This window comes from Tauraco erythrolophus, chromosome 10 (genome assembly GCF_009769465.1).
Source record: "Tauraco erythrolophus isolate bTauEry1 chromosome 10, bTauEry1.pri, whole genome shotgun sequence".
In the NCBI taxonomy this organism is placed as follows: Eukaryota; Metazoa; Chordata; class Aves; order Musophagiformes; family Musophagidae; genus Tauraco; species Tauraco erythrolophus.
This window is the reverse complement of record NC_141474.1, coordinates 11,645,188-11,663,691: the sequence shown is the minus strand read 5'-3', so window position 1 is coordinate 11,663,691 and position 18,504 is coordinate 11,645,188. Positions and strand designations below refer to the sequence as shown.

The window sequence follows — 18,504 nt, the reverse complement described above, 5'->3', positions numbered from 1 at the left end:
TCTAACTCTTCCCGCACCCAACAGGCAGGTTTGAAAAACACGGATGTGCACAGTGCAGTGGAGTGACAAAAGTCATGAGCTGCTGCAAGGGAAATTTCCACCGAATACAACTAAAAAAATTCTTCACAGCGAGAGCAGCAACGCACAGGCACAGGTTGCCCAGGGACCCAGGTACGAAACTACTATCTGTGAGGTCTTTCAAAACGTGCGTGGACAAGGCTCTGATAAACCTCTTCTAACTTTGAAGCTGTCTCTTCTTGGAGCAGGAGGTTAAACTACATGATCTCCAGAGACTGTTTTCATCCTGTTTTTTTTTTCCAAAAATCATCAACAGGATTACAGGTTTCAATTTTCAAAACCTTTTTCTTGGTATGGGTTTGAAAAAAAAAAGGAAAATTTGATAGTTTGAATTTTGTAAATATTGAACTGTGAAGAGAATAAATGAAGCTAATGTACAAGCTCAACATACAGGGAAAAGAACAAAAAGGAAATACCACATCAGCCCAAAACAATAATGTAAATTTAAGAATCGGGCTAACTTTGAAACAGTATTCAACCTATTTTCAGATATTTTTTCCATAAATTATAATGGACTCAAAAGTCCTGTTCTCTTTAGAGAAGAAAAAAAAAATTAGAAATTAAAAGACAAATTCCAATCTTTAAAGTAAACAAAGGATTATTATTTCTATCTATTTCTCTCTATCATGAGATAGAATTGTAACTTAACTTTCCATTTAAACAGATCATTTTAAAGGGAAGGAATCACCTAAAAATAATTCATGGCTACCATGCCTGAATTCACCTTTAAAAGTTGTTTTATAAACAAAACCCTGCTCAGATAAGTGTGCGTTACTCCTGGAGGACAGTATGAATTCCTCCTTTGGAAAAAAAATCACTTGTATTAATGTGAAAAATCTACACTTTCTTTAAAAACAAACTGGTTTTTGTAAAGTTTCCAGACTTCCACATGGATGAATACAGTTCTTTGAGTTACATGACTACTGAGTTTTTAAAGTTTATAAGAGTGAACAATTCTGGATTTATCAATGTTTGCATTAAGGAAGTACAAAAGTTTAGAAGTCTTTGTCAACAAGGTCTCTTTTTTGTATTCCTGAAGATAGCACAAACGAGTTAAAATATTTCACCATGAATTTCCTAATTAAAATATACATCATTCTTAGCAGTCACAAGGCCACATTAAGCCTCAGCCTAGAAAGCTTCCATCTCTGCAGGTTGATGACGTCAATTGTCAATTAACACAGACATGAAGAAAAAAACCTATTTGTAGAAGACTTGGATATTTAATACAGAATTATTTAATGAAAATTCTGACTAACACCTTAAACCACTTCCTAGTACAAGTCAGTAGATGAAGTTATGCCAAATCTTTATGGACTTAATGATGGTTTTCTGCAGGACAGCAAAGGTATGCTTTTGCCATAAGGTAAGAGTGTTAAGTTACTCCATACAGACTCCCACTTGTCAACACGGATTCTGGTGCCACATTTGCCATTTGGGCACAACAGAGTAGAGCTTGCACGAAGTCAAGAGTCTGAGGACTGAGAACAGGTCACAGAAGCAAGATTTATGTTCTTTTTCTTTTGATGAATTTTTGTAGTTGCCTCAGTAGAAGAGGAAGATATTTCAATTTGCTGGGTTTTTTTTGGAGACCCCTCCAAGGGCTCTGATGAGTGCTCCAGTTCTAAGACTTACTGCAAGCCAGTAACCTGTGGATCAAACTGGTGCTACTGAAAAAAGAAAAATCATGAAATAAGACTTTTAATCAGGAAGCGGAAAATGAAATGAGACAGTAGATATTGAAAAAAAGATTTTACTTTTTGGTTTGTTAAACCAGTCTGCCACTGATATTGTTCTCGGCTAGCAGGCAGTCAGCATACTTCTGCCTAGGGGCAAGTATCTAGAAGGTCAACCTCTATGAATTTATGGCAGAAAGAATTTCAGTATCACAATTCTTAACTTTGTCCACCTAACTAAATTGAACCTGAGAGATTCTTGGATTTACCACCACAGGAATACTACGAATAAACAGATGCTACTCTCCTGCCTCTAGATGTCATAATAATAGACCGCTATCCATTGCTTTGACAGCAGTTCTGCATTTTCAAGAGATTCCTTATTAAACAAAACAAAACAAAAAACAACAATTAAAAAAAAGCAACAAACAAAACACCTCATCAAAACCCCAAAACATCCAAGGAAAAACCATGCACAGGCTCTACCTTCATAGCCCACCTAGACTTCAGCTATTTTTTGAACACTGAGAATCACATAAGAAATGCTCTCCTGGTTTTGTCTAACACTAATTGTCTATCCTGTCCAATATTCCGTCTTCAGTAGCACAACAGGAAGTGCCATTCACAAAGCACACAGAATTTGTCTGGTAGGAGCATTTCCTATTAAAATGGGAAAGTTTAACACCTACTTTACTGAAACCTGCATATTGATTCAGGTTTTGATAAATAAAAAAATGATTTACCCCTGGCAATAAAAGGATCAATTCTCATTAGCATAAATGACTTCAGAACTTATTTTTGGAAAAGGTAAGTTACAAGAAATATTAAGATAATAGTAGAGTTCTAACTCCATCTCACTCAGGTTGCACCCTGATGACTGTTGTACTCAAGACATGATTCAAATAGCCTATGAAATAGGGCAAAAGATTGTTTCAGAAATTTAGAGATAAACACTTATTTCTTGAACTATGATAAGACTCTATTAAACCAAAGAAAACTTTTGCCAGCCATAACTAGATAGACATGAACTGACACATCCGCTTTGGTGTCTGGCTTGCCAGTTCTCTCAGTTTAAGACTGACTCTAATTGGAGAAAAAAAAAAAGACACACAAAACACAGGAAACAGCTAGAGCTATACAACTCATACATTAGACAAATAGATTTCAAACACTACATTTCAACTCCATAGCGAAAAGGTTTATTACTATCACCTGATCCAACAATAACATATTGTCCAAGAGCAGGGGGGGAAATCAAACCAGAACAAAAACAGGGAGGAAGGAGAATCCACTCTATTTTTCTTGCAAAGTCTTGAAGGTTTTTCACTCTGAGCCCCCTTTCCCAGAAGGATCAGCAAAAACATTCATTCAGAGCTCTGGGTTTCCCAAAGCAAGTAGTTAAAAGTTATTAATTTCAGGAGCAGAACTGTATCCAGGTTTGCTCATTAAAATCCACCAGCTGGCTATAGAAATTAAGCTACATTAACATCTCGTATTGGAAAGGTAGTAAGTTCCTGATTAACAGCATAGAAATACTCTTCAGGTTTGAATGAGAGTCACCTTTAAACACGGAGTCACAGAAGTATCCCAACAGATTACCCTAAATCACGGGGGCAAGGAAGAGGAGGTTAAAAATATATCTGCAGTAGTAACTGCAATGATGGTCAAAAAAAAATAAAAAAGAAACCAGGTGTAAGTAGAAGAAATGTATTTCATCTCATCACCTGACATAGGTGAGCATTTGGCTACAATCTCTTCATCAGACTCATTACATTGAGGACAGGCACTTCTGTCATAAAGACAAATAGGTTTAATGACATTAAGTCATTGAAAGCAGAGATTTTAAAATACCCCACCTGAGGTCTATCGCATACTAAGGATCCTGACAACTGTTAACTTACTAATTCACCTTCCCGTACTTCTGTACGTGCACAGTCTCCCACCTCAGATGGCTCTGCCAAACCTAACAGATCCAGAAGCTCACCCAATGTTTATTTTAAAAAGTGATCTACAGGCAATCATGTTTTAAATGTGTTCTACAGAAACGAATGATATGATCAACTTCTAAGTAGACTATCTCAGCAGATGATTAGTCCAATCAATTGATTTTAGAGGGATCAACTAAAGTATCAATTAGTCAGCAACTATTTCAGAGACATGATAGAAAGGAATCTTGTGAGGAAATGTTTTTTAATACAATCTCAGACATTTGTTTTTATACTCCAAACTCTTGTGCAAGTTTTTGCTAGCTACCATACTGAGTAAAAGCAAAGAAATTAGGTCTGCTAGGAAAAGATTAAAAGACATTCTGGCCTACAACACTCAACAGATGAGAGTATTTAGTTAAAACTTGTTTCTGTCAGATACACAATGTTGGTTTCCTCCCTTCACGGTTCTACAGGCAACATCTTGCAAGCATCAGTAAGTAGCTGTGTATGAATTCTCAAAATACTAATAACGAGGAGAAAGTTATTTTGAAGTTTCTTGGGTAATGCTTAGTTGCAGATGATGCAATTTGTAATCTATTGCTTCAGACACCCATAAAGGACAAATTTAATGTTAAAAGGTGGATGAATAATGTTTAGTACAAGACTTGTGCAGCTTTTATTTAGTTTTTAGTTTATTCCTGTCAAAAAAACCCTAATGCTAACCCAGTGTAATTTACTACTGCAGCAGGATAATGTTGTATGCACAGCAGAACAGTAACAGACTGAACTTGACTTTAAAATTGCTCCCATAATTTTCTGAGAATCATACATGTCAGAGAGAGTCTTAATTACTAAAAATTGGATTAAAAGCTATCAAAAACAGTTTTACAAGAGCACTGAGAGGTCCCCTATCAAATGGAAAGAACATGTACATCAAGATTCAAGAATTAGCGTTATTCATACTAGCTGAGGTTCTAGAGAAGCAATTCCAAGCTACGAAGGGACTGAAAGCATGAAAGCATTTTGGAGGACAAAATTATAATTCAAGATGATACTGAGAAGTGGAAGAAGTGGTTTGAAAATAGGATGCAGTTATATAAGCATAGCTGCAAAGCAGGAACCTACAACTGTACAATTACAAGATGGGAACAACTGAGTAGGCAGCAGTTCTGCAGAGAAAGATACGGAGCTACAGTGAATCACAAACTGAATGAGTCAACAGTTCTAGGCTGATACAAAAATGAAAACCATCATATTCTAGCGAATAAACGAGAGTATTAGAGATTGGAAAGACAAAGTAATTTTTCAAATCAATCCTGTACTGGTAAGGGTTTAGCTGGACCATTAGATCTAGATATAAGTACAGAATTCATGCAAAACCCACCACAGGAAAAAAAAAAATCAAAACACAAGAGTCCAAAAAAGCTTCACTTACAAAAATGAAGTTGAAAAAAAGTCTGTTTAGTCTAAATAGCAGAACAGAGAGAAGATACTGTTTTTAGTACGTGGAAGGTCTTATAAAGAGATAAGGCGCTCACCATTCTCACGTCCACCCAGAATAGGTTAAGCAATGGGTTTACAGTGCAGCAAAAGACATCAAGATTATTATGCTGTTCTAAAATCTAGATATAAATAAGGATTCAAACTGACTAGCAGACATACAGTGGAATCTCTATAACTACACATTTTCAAAAAACAAGCTAAACAAACATCTGTCAGGAGCGATGCATATTTAGCTTAGCCTGTCTTTAGGACGGCGGAGAGATAACAAATGTTCCAGCCACATTTTCTATGACGACAGTAGAGTGAGAAGACAAAAACTTCACACTCCAAAACAATGAAATCCACTTCTGTTGTTTTAGAAATAAAAAGGACAGAGTAATACAACATCAAGACCTTTTTTAAACTATTCCTGTGAAGTAGATCCCATTATAGTTTTAAGTTGAAACATATAACATCAGTACAGTTCAAACACTTCTTTGGAAAGGAGTTTCTCTATACTGAAATGGTTAACTCCCAGCACTGGGAGTTAATGCTGAAGGTTAGTGTTTGCAGGTTTCATTTCTAAGGTTAAACATTCCCAGTTTCGTACTTGACACTTTTTGTTAATTTCTCCCCCTTTCAGTTACTTTGTGTCACTTAAATCATTTGGTTACTACAAAACATTTACCCTGACCTGACCTAACACTGATACATTTTCTTGCAGCAAAACATCAAGGCACAAAATCCTAGCTCCCTCAACACTTAAATACGAATGTTGTCTTCAATTAGTACTTCTTGAAAAGTTCTTCATACAAGATGCCTTCAACATGACTGTTTGTATACTCCTACTCTCATACTCATAAGACACCTTACTAATAAGACAACTTACTTTGACTTGCCTGTGTTGTAGGGCAGACTATCCTTGGAGCTTCACTGAAGACAACAGCAATACACAATTGGTGTCTCAGTTTTTGGACACAGATATCAATCATCAAACACCAAAAGTCACTATTAAATGTTAATAAAACAGTACTTATTTCAAAGTTTGTGTGGTTTTTTTTTTTTAAATATTCTCAATGCAACACCTAGTCAAGCTGTATCCACAATTTTGATTGTATTAAAATATGCTTTTAAGAATGTGAAGTATGTCCACTGAAAGCTGTGCCCATTTGATAGATAAAGATGTAGATTTCTTCAATGGATACACGATTGCAACAAATTACACTTTTCATTAATCAAAATGAACAGCATTAATTTATTTTAGAAACGTTAAGGAAAAATCCTTTACTTCCCCTGCCCAACTCAGGAATTCTAACACTTCAGGATTAAAAAAAAAAAAAAGAAATAAAACACAGCATCCACAAACACACTAATCATCCTTTGTACAAACATATACAGCAATAGGTAGAAGACATAACTGAGGTTGTGATCTACTCCAAAGAACTAAAATAAATTAGCAAACCCGAACTTCCTTCCTTCTTGGAAAAGGTGAAGGTCAGTTCTTCTGTTTTGCTCCAAGTGTAAAGGAAGCATTTGCATGGCAGACATGCAAGTCCTGTACACTGCTTTTCCCTGCTTCAGCCACAAACTCTTCTCTGAGGTTACTAGTGACATTAACCTAGTGGAAGAACTGAGAGATCAGGAACGCTACGATTGCGTATGTTTACCTCTCTTCCTACTAATACTTTATGACAGTATTTACAGGGCAGATGGAGCTATCATCTCCTCTCATCATGTTTCATTTGTGCATCTCTGAACAACCAGAGTAATGAAGAGTAAAGGAATGTGTTTTGGATCACATTTTCTATAGAAAGTAGCAGAAAAGTACCCTGCAAGTTGCTTTACACATCCAGTAGAAACTCAGGAATATAAATCAACATAAACCAACATCTTTCAACCACAGGCTGAGAATTTGTCAAACTCCAGTAGAAAAAGGTTTTCAGGTGAGAATGCTAGGTTATATAATTGCACAAGCACTGTACACCCAGCATTTCATGAATAGAGCCTATAGAACCAAGCTACCTAAAAAGATAATGATCTCTGAAAATCTCAAATCAAGTACTTCCAAGAATTTTCACTACTACTACTTTACTTTTCACGTCTGCATAGCCAATAAAGCCATACATAAAGTATTAATATACTTGCCCAGATTTTACAAAGGAAAGCAAGCAGAGTTTATTGACAAATCTTTATATGGAAACAGTATTTTGATCTTTTTTTCTTTCTAAAGTGATGAACATGCACTTTATTTCAGTAGCTACTGGCTTTACTGAAATGTCACTAGGTTCAATCACTTTGAAAGTAGCTTTTTGTAAGCACCATGTCAAATATCATCAGTTCCCAGGGGCATCACAAAGGTACACCTCTAACCCTGCTCAAATACATCGCAATGCTCTGGCCCTAAAGGCAAAAGTTGCAAAATTCCAGGAGGAACCTTTCCTGTTGTTCTACAAAGAACAGCGATAAAAATATTGATTGTTAATATCTAACTCACCTTTCAAAGAAAACCCCCATTTTTAATCCACAGAAAAATAAGTGATTTATATACTACAGCTATATTAAAAAAACAGCTTAGTAAATTTTCTAAACGCTTCCCTCAGAAGACCTCTGTAAGTCTGGTATTCCTCAAGGCCCAACAATATTTCTGGCACAGAATAATAGGTCTGGTATTCCTCAAGGCCCAGGTTTTCAAAGACAGAGCAGTAAAGCCTTTGGAGACATTACAATCAACTCCATTTACGCTTACAGACAAGGAGAGCCTTCTGTATTGTGCAGGCCAAAACCTGCCATTAAACGCTCTTTTTTCTGAAACCCTTCTTCTATTGCTTAGCCACTCAAATGGCTACAGGCTACTGTCACACATGTCAAAACTAACAGCACACATCCATTTCCATTGCTAGTCTCCAACTCAGCTCTTAAACAACGTCAGGAAAATTTTCAAGACAACAGCCAAACATGGATTGCTAGTGTTTTTTCGCATGCTAGAAGTACGACCCGGAGAATAAATGAAAAACAATTTGCAGAGTTCGATTCCTTGTGTATTAGCTCCAATACACGAAAATTACTCACTAAGGGGAACAGCGGCACTACTCCAAAAAGATTACAGGTAATTAAAGAAAAACCCAGAGAAAACCAAAAAACCTCACAAGGTGTAAGGGAACAGACCAGAACTATTTCCTACGCAACTCCTACCACCCCCACCCCCCCCCCATCTCCTCAGGGAAGGGCTCACACGTCCTCAGAAGCGAAGCAACCGAGCAGGAACCAGCATCAAAGAAAGGGAAGAAGAAGACGCCACCTACCTGTCCCAAAGGCTTTGGCCACCAGCCAGGCGAGATTACAGGCGATTTTCGCTCGGGAGAAATCATAATGGTCAAAGGGTTTGATGGCAGGAACAATGAAAGTCTTCCTCATCTCCTTGGCGTCTGCGGCATCCCCCATCTTCTCACAGGACTCCTGGCAATTGGGAACTTACATGGTTCTTCCTCCTCCTCCTCCCGCGGCCGGGAAAGACGTCTGTAAATACGCCGGCAGCAGCTGAGGGCAGCGCTGAACCCAGCTGTCCGTAAAGGGCTAACGCCGCCTCCCGCCTTCCTCTGCACTGGAATGTGGCAGAGCCCGAGTGTCCTCCTCTTCTTCCTCCTCCTCGTCCTCGCTCTTTGTCTCAATTCACTCACACCGCCACCCCCCACCCTCCGAAAAACGGCCCCCGGCGACCCCGGCCCCCCTTTCCCGGGGGAGATCCTCCGGCCAGGGCTGGGCGCCCCAGGCCGCCACGGCCACCAGCCCCCCAGCCCAGGGCGGGAGCCGCCGGCAAGGCCCCCGCCGCCACAGCGGGCCGGAACGCGGCCCTTCCCAGCAGAGGCGCCGAGATGTCAAAGCGCCGGGGGCCGACCCCAAAACGCTGCGCAGCCCGCCGCGCCGCGCCTTCTCAGCGGCGGCCTGCAGCGAGCCGGGAGCAGCGCCAGCCGCCCCGCCGCTGCCCCGCGCCCGGGCGCTCCCCAGCCGCCCCTCGGCAAGGCGGCGCGCTCCCAGCTCCGCGCTCCCCTCGGCAGCTGCCGCTGCGGTTTTCCACCCGCGGCTGCCGCACTGGATGGGCGAAGCCCGGCTGCGCATGCGCGGGGCCACGGCCACCGCCTCCCCGAGCGCGACAGGGAGGGGAGGGGCGGGGCGGGGCGGGGCGGGTCGCCCTCCGCCGCCAGGCGGTCACGTGGCCGCCCCCTGCGCGCGGGGTCTTCTTGGCGCCGGGTCAGGCGCTCGCCTGAGACGGGGCCGTGTGGGGCCCGTCGTGCCTCAGGTCGGGGGGCTGAGGGGGCTCGGGCAGACTTGGGCCGGCCTTAGCCTCGCGGTAGCGGGACCGAGTGTTTCCCGCCGGTAAGGGGGCGCCTGGCCGTGCCCGGCTGTGGCGAAAAGGGCGGTGTCCCTCGGCTGCCGGACCCACCCGCTGCCGGCGTCGCGTTTTTCTCCAGCGGGGCCGGGCGGGCCTGCCCGCGCGCAGTCCTTGACCTTCTGCGGCGTCTTTTGGGAAGGCCGGGATTTGCCCCGGCGCTGGGGCTGTAGCGTGGCTCGCGTGTGACGGGGAGGCAGAAGCGGCGGCGGCTGCTGCGCTGCGGGGAAGCGCGGTGGGTTGGTGCCGCGCTGACTGGAGCGGGGAGCGCTGCCGCGGAGGCGGGCTCCTCCTCTCTCTCGTGTGTTATTTGTCCCTCCTATTTTGAATTGCCTCTATATATAACTTCTCGAATACTTGGGTAGAAAAATGACAGAGCCTTAAAATGCTTCAGAGCCTGTTCACTTAATAGATGTAATGACGGGCATTAGTAACGATTTGCCCTAGAGACCATCTGCTGTCTCGCTCACTAGTACCTGGTCTGTTTTTGGAAGTGTGTAAGATCGCTTTAACAGTGGCCTATGTGGAAAGAAGTATTAGTCACAGTAGGAACTAGTAAGTGGGTGATTAATGACTGGCATTCAGACAGAGCCGGGTGAGTTGGCTTTGAAGCGCGGCGCTGAGGGTGCGGCCGTGCTGGTGACCCACCGCTGCGGATGGGAAGGCCTCGCCTCTGCTTTGCATGGACACTGTGTAATTGGGTGACCAGCAGCGCCAGGGGGTGGTAAATTTGCGCTCTTCGACAAGAAATAGTTATTAGGTTGGTGTAATGTAGAAGCGTGCTCTCCTTCCCTGCCAGCCTGGGTGCTGTCGCAGCTGTGTGGTGAGCCAGTTCAAGAAGCAGATCTGGCCAAAACTTAGTAGTTTCTTTTTGTAGTTAGTTTTTTGTCTGCCTGAGGTTTCTTGGGTCACTAGAAGACCACTCCTGGCTTACAGTAATTATTAGCTAACCTGCCTTTTTTTGTTTTACCCCCATGTTGCGGTAATTTAGTGAGTGTCTACCCAAACTGTTGCAGTTGAGAATGGTAGTCTGAGGTGGGTTGGTTTTGAGGTTATTTTATTTTTTAGCCCCACTGAGTCCGGAAAAGAATATTTAGGCACAGTCTTAGCATGCCATTGTAAAATTTCAAATAATATTGTGTCCAGGCTGTTACTTCTTTGTGTTTGAAGTGGACTGTGAATTGATCTGGACAGAGATTTTGCGGTGTTACATGGTTATGTATGCTTCTAGCACTTCACATCCACAATGGTACAAATGTCACAATTATGAGGCCATAGTGGACTTTATGATTTTACTGACATGAATCTATATTTATTAGTAATAAGTAAATGAAAGGATTGTGGAGGTCAGCATTTGAAGACACTGTTGCTGACTCCCCATATGCTCTCTGGGATGGGATTCCCAAACTGTCTTGCATACCACTCATAAGTGGTACATAGCTAGCTACAAAACTAGGAGCTGCCATTGGCACTATTCAGCAGAAGGGAGAGGGGAGGAAAGTTTAGAAATCCTTGCTTTAACACACTTATGACTGAAATTCTCAGATCCTCTACAGCAGAAATAGAAATAATAATACAAAATTAACATACAAGCGTGACTTGGGAAAATTTTCTCTATTTGGGAACAGTATATGCTTCGTTTTCAACAACTAAAGTAAAACTTGTATTTGCACGTTTTCCTGATTTTTTTTTTTTTTTTGTAAGTACATACTTTGGAAATAAGTTATATTAGACACTTAACAGAATTTTGACTATTTTTTTACATTACCACTAGAAAACTAGTTTAATTCTTCCTGTGTGTTTAACAACAAACACCTGGAATTCATAAGCTTTAAAACCTCAAAAGATTAGAGCTAGGGAAAAAAAACGTATATTTCCCAAATCCCAACTTACTTGTTTCTTGTATGACTAAGAAAATACCTAACAATTAGATCAACCTACCGGAAAACATGTTTAGGAAAACTATAAGGCCATTATTTAGGTATGATGGATATAAGGTCCCCTTTGAGAGGTCAAAAGATTACAAACTAGTCCTTATAAAATCATAGGAAACTTTCAGAAACAGCTTTCTTACAGAAACGTGGAATAATCCAAATAAGGAGTCATCAGTTTTATTTAATGTACTCCTGTATTTATCATCTGTTCCTATGTACTTGCAAAACATCACATATGTGTATCTACTGTACTATATGCTGAGACTAGTGACACTTACCTGAAGCAAATAAAAATGTGGTCTGATCTTGCAAATTTCTTGCAGTTGTGAGTCCCTTCTTACTTTAAAAAAAAAAAAAGTATTGTTTTAGAGAATGCATCTCAAAAATGGCAATAGGTACAATTATGGATAGGTGTATACATTGCCATCAGTATAAATAAAAATGCAGGAATTTTTGTGGATGCAGCCTTTGTGCTGATGAAACTTTTTCAAAGTCCCAGAACAAAATCTAAAAAATTTGTGTTGTGGCAACTGCAATCAAAGTGTTTTTAAATTTGCTCTGTGCTCTTAAAAGTGAATGCATGGATATAAAATCTGATATGTGTAAGTGAAAAAGAAGACATCACCACCAGTTACTGGGGTTCTTATGCCAGTAGTTTTACTTTTGCAGACGTGCCAAAATGCAATCTTGCTTATTGGATTGTTAAAGATATCAACAGTCAACATGGAAAATGATTAAAATCTGCTCTAATTCTTCAGGGTAGATAAACAGAAAAACTGTGTGAGGAGTCCTCCCCTTCTGCTCCTGTTTATCCATCTTAAAATATTTTAAATAGTGATAATCTCTTTTGAACACAATCTTTCTGCTGCACAGTATTTTATACTTTAAAGTTTGTTCCAAGCGGAAAGACAAAACATTAAGGATTCTTAAAACAAGCAACTCACAGATTTTATTCGTTTATTTATTTATTAACCTTTCTCCCTTCCTTTCCTCTCCCTCTACCCCACATCAGAAGCCCATTTGACTAGTTTAATCCTGTAATTACATCATAGGCTTCATTCTTCACTGTCATGTGTCTAGCCATTTACACAGTGGCTGTACCAAGGCTGTAGTCAGTGTCAGGCAGCAGGAAAAAATATGACCATGAAACTATGAAAAATGGTGTGGATGACAGTTGTTGCCAATAGCATTAAGCTTGGGAGGTAGTGGAATGAGCCTTGACTAACAATTTAATACTTCTGTTTTTTCATTTGTTTCAAGATTCACTTGGCTTCTGAAGAGGCTACGTATATGCCCTTAGACTAAATTCAGGCTAGCCCTGGATTACAGAGGGTGTTCGAACTGGATCAAGATTTCATGTGTAATTTCTTCCTTCACAATACTTGATGATAAAGGTAAAGTAAATTGTTTTAAATTAGCAATACCATTGCTGGTTTTACTGTGGCACTGTCTGCAGCCAGGCTCAGCACTAGTGAACAGACAGCTCATCAGGCGACCTACAAAAATAGCCTGGTAAACATTCCCTTTTCAGACTACCTTGTTGTATTAGGGCAAATCCACAAATGCAGCAGTTCACAGCAACTATTCTGCAATGTAATACTTCAGTCTTGATGTTGGAAAAAGGCTAAGAATAACACCAAGGGAATATTATCTTTAATTGCTGCTGTCAAATCTGCAATTAAATCAAATTGCCTATTTAAGATAATCCCATCTGTTTGCCCTGGCTTAGAGGATATCAGTCATGATAGAAATGGTAGTGGCTGAGGGAAGGGGTGCGCCCTGTGGCCTGTAACCTCTGGCAAAGAGGCCGCATGCACAACTTGATATGATGCTGTCAGACTGTCAACATACAGACCAAGAACCTGTCATGTCCCAATGTGATCCTTAAGAAATGTACTTGTTGACTTCAGCAGGTTTTGTGTTGGGTATGTGAGGTTGAAGAGACAATCTATAAATGATTCTGGAAGCTTATTACAGTGTAAGGATGACTTATGAAGTGGAAGCTCTTAAAATTCTGATGTTTTATTAGATATACTTCTTCATAAGTAATGGTAAAACTTTAAGAGTTAAATTCTATTTTTAAATAGGTATTATCAAGTGAGTTATTGTCTGAATTATTAAACTTTTTTGGCATTGTTACTGAAATGCCTATATGCAGTTTCTGAAACCTGGGAGTTTTCTCAGAGCATGATTTTGGAGGGGAGTATGTTCTTCCTGTTTCAGGAAGATACAAAAGCACAATAACAGTTACATAATAATTATCTTTCAAATTCTTCTACTAATTTGTAATCAGAAAGTGCTGAGGCATTTAAAAGGGAAGAAAACAGTTTACTAACTTTACAGATTCTGGTAGAATCATGAGTCACAGGGAAAATAAAGCTTTGTATGACGTTTTACTTGGATTGCCTGTGGTTCTTGATATGATTACAACTTAAAAAAGGGAAAAAGGTGGAGTAATAGCTATTTTAACTGATTTACTACTGAAATCTGCACAACCAAAAAGCTGCCCAATGAGAATCAAATGGAGTACCTCCCAGTCACATGTCTTAATACTTGGATGCTAGTGGTTTCATTTCCTGAACTTGGCTTTGACCTAATGTAGCTCCATGAAGGGGGAAAAAAAATACCTGCATCTTCCCCCACCCAGTTCTACGGGGTCACCAACCAGGCAACAGATCTGTCCCTTTCCTGTGATCTGTGAGAGGCAAAACCTCTTATCTCCCTCGACACTCAATGGCAGGTTGGTTGGTTTGTCTTTTTCTCTAGTTGCTTTAGTGTTGTCTTTTCTGAGGTTTTAATTTTTTTTTTTTTTTTTTTTTTAATCTAGCTTTCACACTGGCTGCTTTCATGTCCTGCCCATCTCCTGGAATTGCACTTGTGCTAGAGGGTTTTAGATGACTTTGCTTCCCAGGTGTGCTGTGCAATGCTTCAGTGTTTTCCACTTCTTGACGTACCACTGTTGCCAGATTGTCTGTGAAGAGAGTGAATATCCTGGTATAACTGGTATTTTTTTTTAATAAACTTTAAAACATGTGGAATAGATCCTACCCTCTTTCATTAAGTGAAATCTGTGTGCTATTTTTTATGGCCACCTAGTGCCTGATGTGATTTTTAAGAACAATCCTAAGCGTGATTTTATGAATATAACCTTTCAATACTAGAGCTAGCTTAGCTGCACTGTAAAATAAATGTATGGTGGGAAATCTACATTAAAAAAAAACCACTTTGTACAAAAATAAAACACAATTTTATTACTGTTATGGTAGCTGTTAGATAAGGCTTTATTTGCACTCTAGTTCAGAGGAAAATGGGCATGATTTTAGTTTTCAAATTGTGCATTCAGGTATAAGAAGTTTAAATCAGACTTTTTCACTAAGTCTGAATGAGAGTGAATACTAAATTGTGCACTTTTTCTTGTTGAACTGTACTCCATTGAAGTGACAGGCTGATTTTTTTTTTTTTCATTCTGCTTCTACATGTGAAGAAAGATCTGAATGTTCATAAAAGCTCATTTGTTTTGAGCATGTACATGATTTCTTAGCAGAGCATGAATAGACTTCAGTTTCCCATCTTTTGGCCCTGCTTTCAGTTCCCACTGAAGCCCGTGTGTATCTGAATGAGACCAGCAGTAAATAGGAGAGAATGCTCTGTTGGAACTGTAAAATTCTGGTGTCAATTAATCACAGTAGAATTATTTTTTGGAAGGGGTGGTAGTGAAGATGGATGAGGAAAGGAAAGCAAGGGAATAGCATAGGAGACTACCTGATGAAGGATTTTTTTTCTATATGTATTCTTTGAAACATCATTATCCAATTTTTCAGTGAAACTTATAGGCAGTTTCTCTGTTTCCCTTAACATACCGATAAATTGCACGTTATTGAGGAATTTTTGATGATTACTTTAGGGAGCAGGTGTAAATAGCTGGAACGCTCTTTAAAAAGAAACCATTCGTACATAGTGACCCTTGATAGCATTGGAGATTTTGATTATGTGTGCATGGTAAGGTCATCACAACCTGAGCGCGTGGAACTCTGGTACATTTAATTCTCTTTTGGCATAACTTAATTTGTTTATAATATTTTCTGAGTAGCTTTACAAGATGTATGCCTTATGGTTCATCTGAAAACATTTTCAATATACAGAAATGTATAGGATGTCTAAGTCTCATGTAGAACAATTCGATTTAAATACTCCCCTATTTCAATATATATTAGAAACATGGAAAAAGCAACAGTTATTTTAATAGTTGCCTTAAACGAAATGTATATATCTATTTAGCAATAAAAACTTGTCTAAGGAGTTTTTTAAGCTTTAGGTTAATCTCATGTACAGTTCCCATCTGAAATCACTGGTTCTACAGACATGATTCAATTTAAGTGTGTATATAATTGTGTTTCTAGATTAAGGGTGTCATGCAGAATATTGGTGTTTGAAGAGAAAACCTGAATGATTTCTTTCTTCTAGAACATCTCGCAAGAGAAATTGCCTACAAAAGGTTTCTACATCTCTGGTTATTCTGTCCTCATATGGTATTCTTGCTACATAGTATACATGGCTCTGTTAAAGCATAGGGTGTTACCTCAGTTGTCTCACCAGGGCAGGGAGCAGTCGTGGTTTCACTTGTGGCACAAAGAATAGAAATGTCCATCATCATGGGTGTCAGAAACAGAGTCCTCTCTTTGTATTAGCCAGCGTAGTTGAATACGGATGAAGGAAGGAGGCAACCAGGCTGAAGCTTGCTGTCCAGGGAATGCTTGAGCCCTAGGTGTGCTGGCTGTTGCCCTGGAAGCAGTCTGAGACAGACAAAGTACACCTGCAACTCCCACTTCGGCATGGTACTTTACAATCCCCCATAGTCTGAGGTTTGTCTCAACAGCCACAGTACAGTCCTTATGGATGATAATTTACTAAATAAGGGAAGAATCAGCCTGGGTAAGAGTACGGTAGTAGGCACTGTGTTGAATCAAAGGAAACATTATATGAAACGACAAAAGCAACCCCTGGAGATTTTGTACAAGAAGGGGACTCGCTGGGGTATATACTGTCAGTTTCTCTTTGGTCCGGCAAGTCATCTCTGTTTGTGTCAAGCTCTTTCCTCCCTTCTACTTGCTCTTAACAGAAAGGAAGCAATTGCCTTATTGGAGAATGTAGGGTAGCAGAACAGATTTCATTGCAATGAGCCCCTCTGTTGATATAGGTCCAGCTGGTTCAACTGAGTATTTCAGTATGCATAGGGTAACTGTTGAAACTGGGTGAGAATTTCTGTTCCAGCTGGTAGTACGCTCTTTCAGGAGCGGAAAAAGCAGTAAGTCATGGTCACCTGAAGAGACGGGGAAGCAAAAACTGGCTCAGAAAGAGAGTGTATCTGAGGTAGAGGGCATACTGCCATGTTTTATTCTGTTTTACCACCAAGGTCTTAAGTGGTATTGTACTGGTATAATTAGGAATGCTATTTGACTTCTTTGAGTAAGGAGACAAATTGGAGATGAGTTACTTCAGCAGAAAGAGACAAAAAACTAAGAATTACAAATGCTATTTATGTCACAGTAAGTCACAGAAGTTCTAGTCAGAGGCCAGGATAGCACGGTAGAAATGCAGAACAAAGTGATGAACCGTTCTAGTTCAGAGTCAGAATGATGAAGTTTTAGATATTGTAAGACTAGGCAAGCAGTAACAAAAAAGGCTTTGATATTATTACATTGCTCTCATTTCATTACGTAAGAGAGTCCAGTCTGACAGAAATATCCTCGCTGCTGTTTGAGAGCAGGTTTCCTGTCTATCAACAGAAGATTAAGAGCCATCTGCATGGAGATGCTGTCTGTGCTTCTGCTGGCTCTTTAATCATTAAAGGAAGACATGTCATGCTTCCCAGGGCCAACACCCTCTTGTAACCACTGTCTACCTTTGTGGCTTCTTGCAGAGCAGACAGTGTCAGTGTCTTTTCTCTACCTTGGCTTTTTGCTTCAAGTTCCACTGATCTGGTAGGAGCCCTTTGTTCTTACTTGTCTGGCTAGCCATGTTTTTCCCTTGTTCATGCTGTATAGTGCAGTAGTGCTCAATTTTCAAGTGTTTACATCGGTAATGTCAAGGGAAGCTGTTCCCCTGCAGCTTTAGTTTACTCTGGAGCTGATCAGCATGAGAATCTGAGTATGATGACTTACTCCAGTTCATACAAACTCCTCAAGAATGGTAAAGTCCTTATACACCCAGCAGGTTTGGCTGAATTCTGAATAATCTCAGATGAACTACTCTTTCATAGAATTACTTAGTTTTGTTGAACTGCAAGGTAGGTAGAGATATTCTGGAGGATAATGTACTCTAGGCAAATTTTCCTGAGGGAAATTCAAGTTATTCAAGAAAATGAGCAGAAGCATTTCTAAGCTACTCTCTCATGGTATTTTCTGGCCCTGTTCCTTCCAGTGTTTCCTTTGGAATGACCTCACCAGATACATCCAGAACAGTTTTATAATTTATTAGTATGTTTTGATTGTCTCTTTTAGTGTTGAATTGCTGGGAAGTTTCTTCCTTTTAGGCATAAACCTAAGCTACCACTTTTTCACAGCTCAGGTAACTATCATAGCCTTCTTGCTTCTTGACACCTGGCTATTGCCTGAAAGAGAGCTTCCTTAGCTTGGGCTGCAATCTGTGTTGTGCCTGAAATCTAATTTCTTTATATCTTGCTAGTTGCCACAGGAAACAGTATTGCTCTGGGAAGGAACTACACGAAATTACCTCGTCCTAATGGGTCATATGCCAAAAAAGAAAACAGGAACACTGAAATTGGATTTTTGCACTGCTCAAAGCTTTGAATCATTTGGTTAAAACCAAACCAAGCAAAAAACAATCCCACATAATTTAACATGGAAATTCTACGCTTATGTTTTGTAAGAAGAGTGTGTTGAATGTAGCCAATTTTTTCACAACCTGGCCTTCTACCCAAGTCAGCTGAGTTGTATTAAGAATTAATACAGATTTAATCCATGAAATTTTTAGCATGAGTGCTTCATATGCATTTCATA

General features: G+C 40.0%; 1 protein-coding gene across 4 annotated transcripts in view; it reads right to left on the bottom strand.

The window, feature by feature from the left end:
• Window positions 1-8,841, bottom strand: part of CAMSAP2 (calmodulin regulated spectrin associated protein family member 2) — an 87,431-nt gene extending 78,590 nt beyond the window's left edge. For all 4 annotated transcript variants that reach the window (XM_009985693.2, XM_086617875.1, XM_086617876.1 and 1 more), the window contains exon 1: window positions 8,467-8,841. In XM_009985693.2, coding sequence (XP_009983995.2) covers window positions 8,467-8,605 — 139 coding nt within the window. In that variant the 5' untranslated portion in view covers window positions 8,606-8,841. The remainder of the gene's footprint in view (window positions 1-8,466) is intronic.
• Between the last annotated feature and the right edge of the window lie 9,663 nt (window positions 8,842-18,504).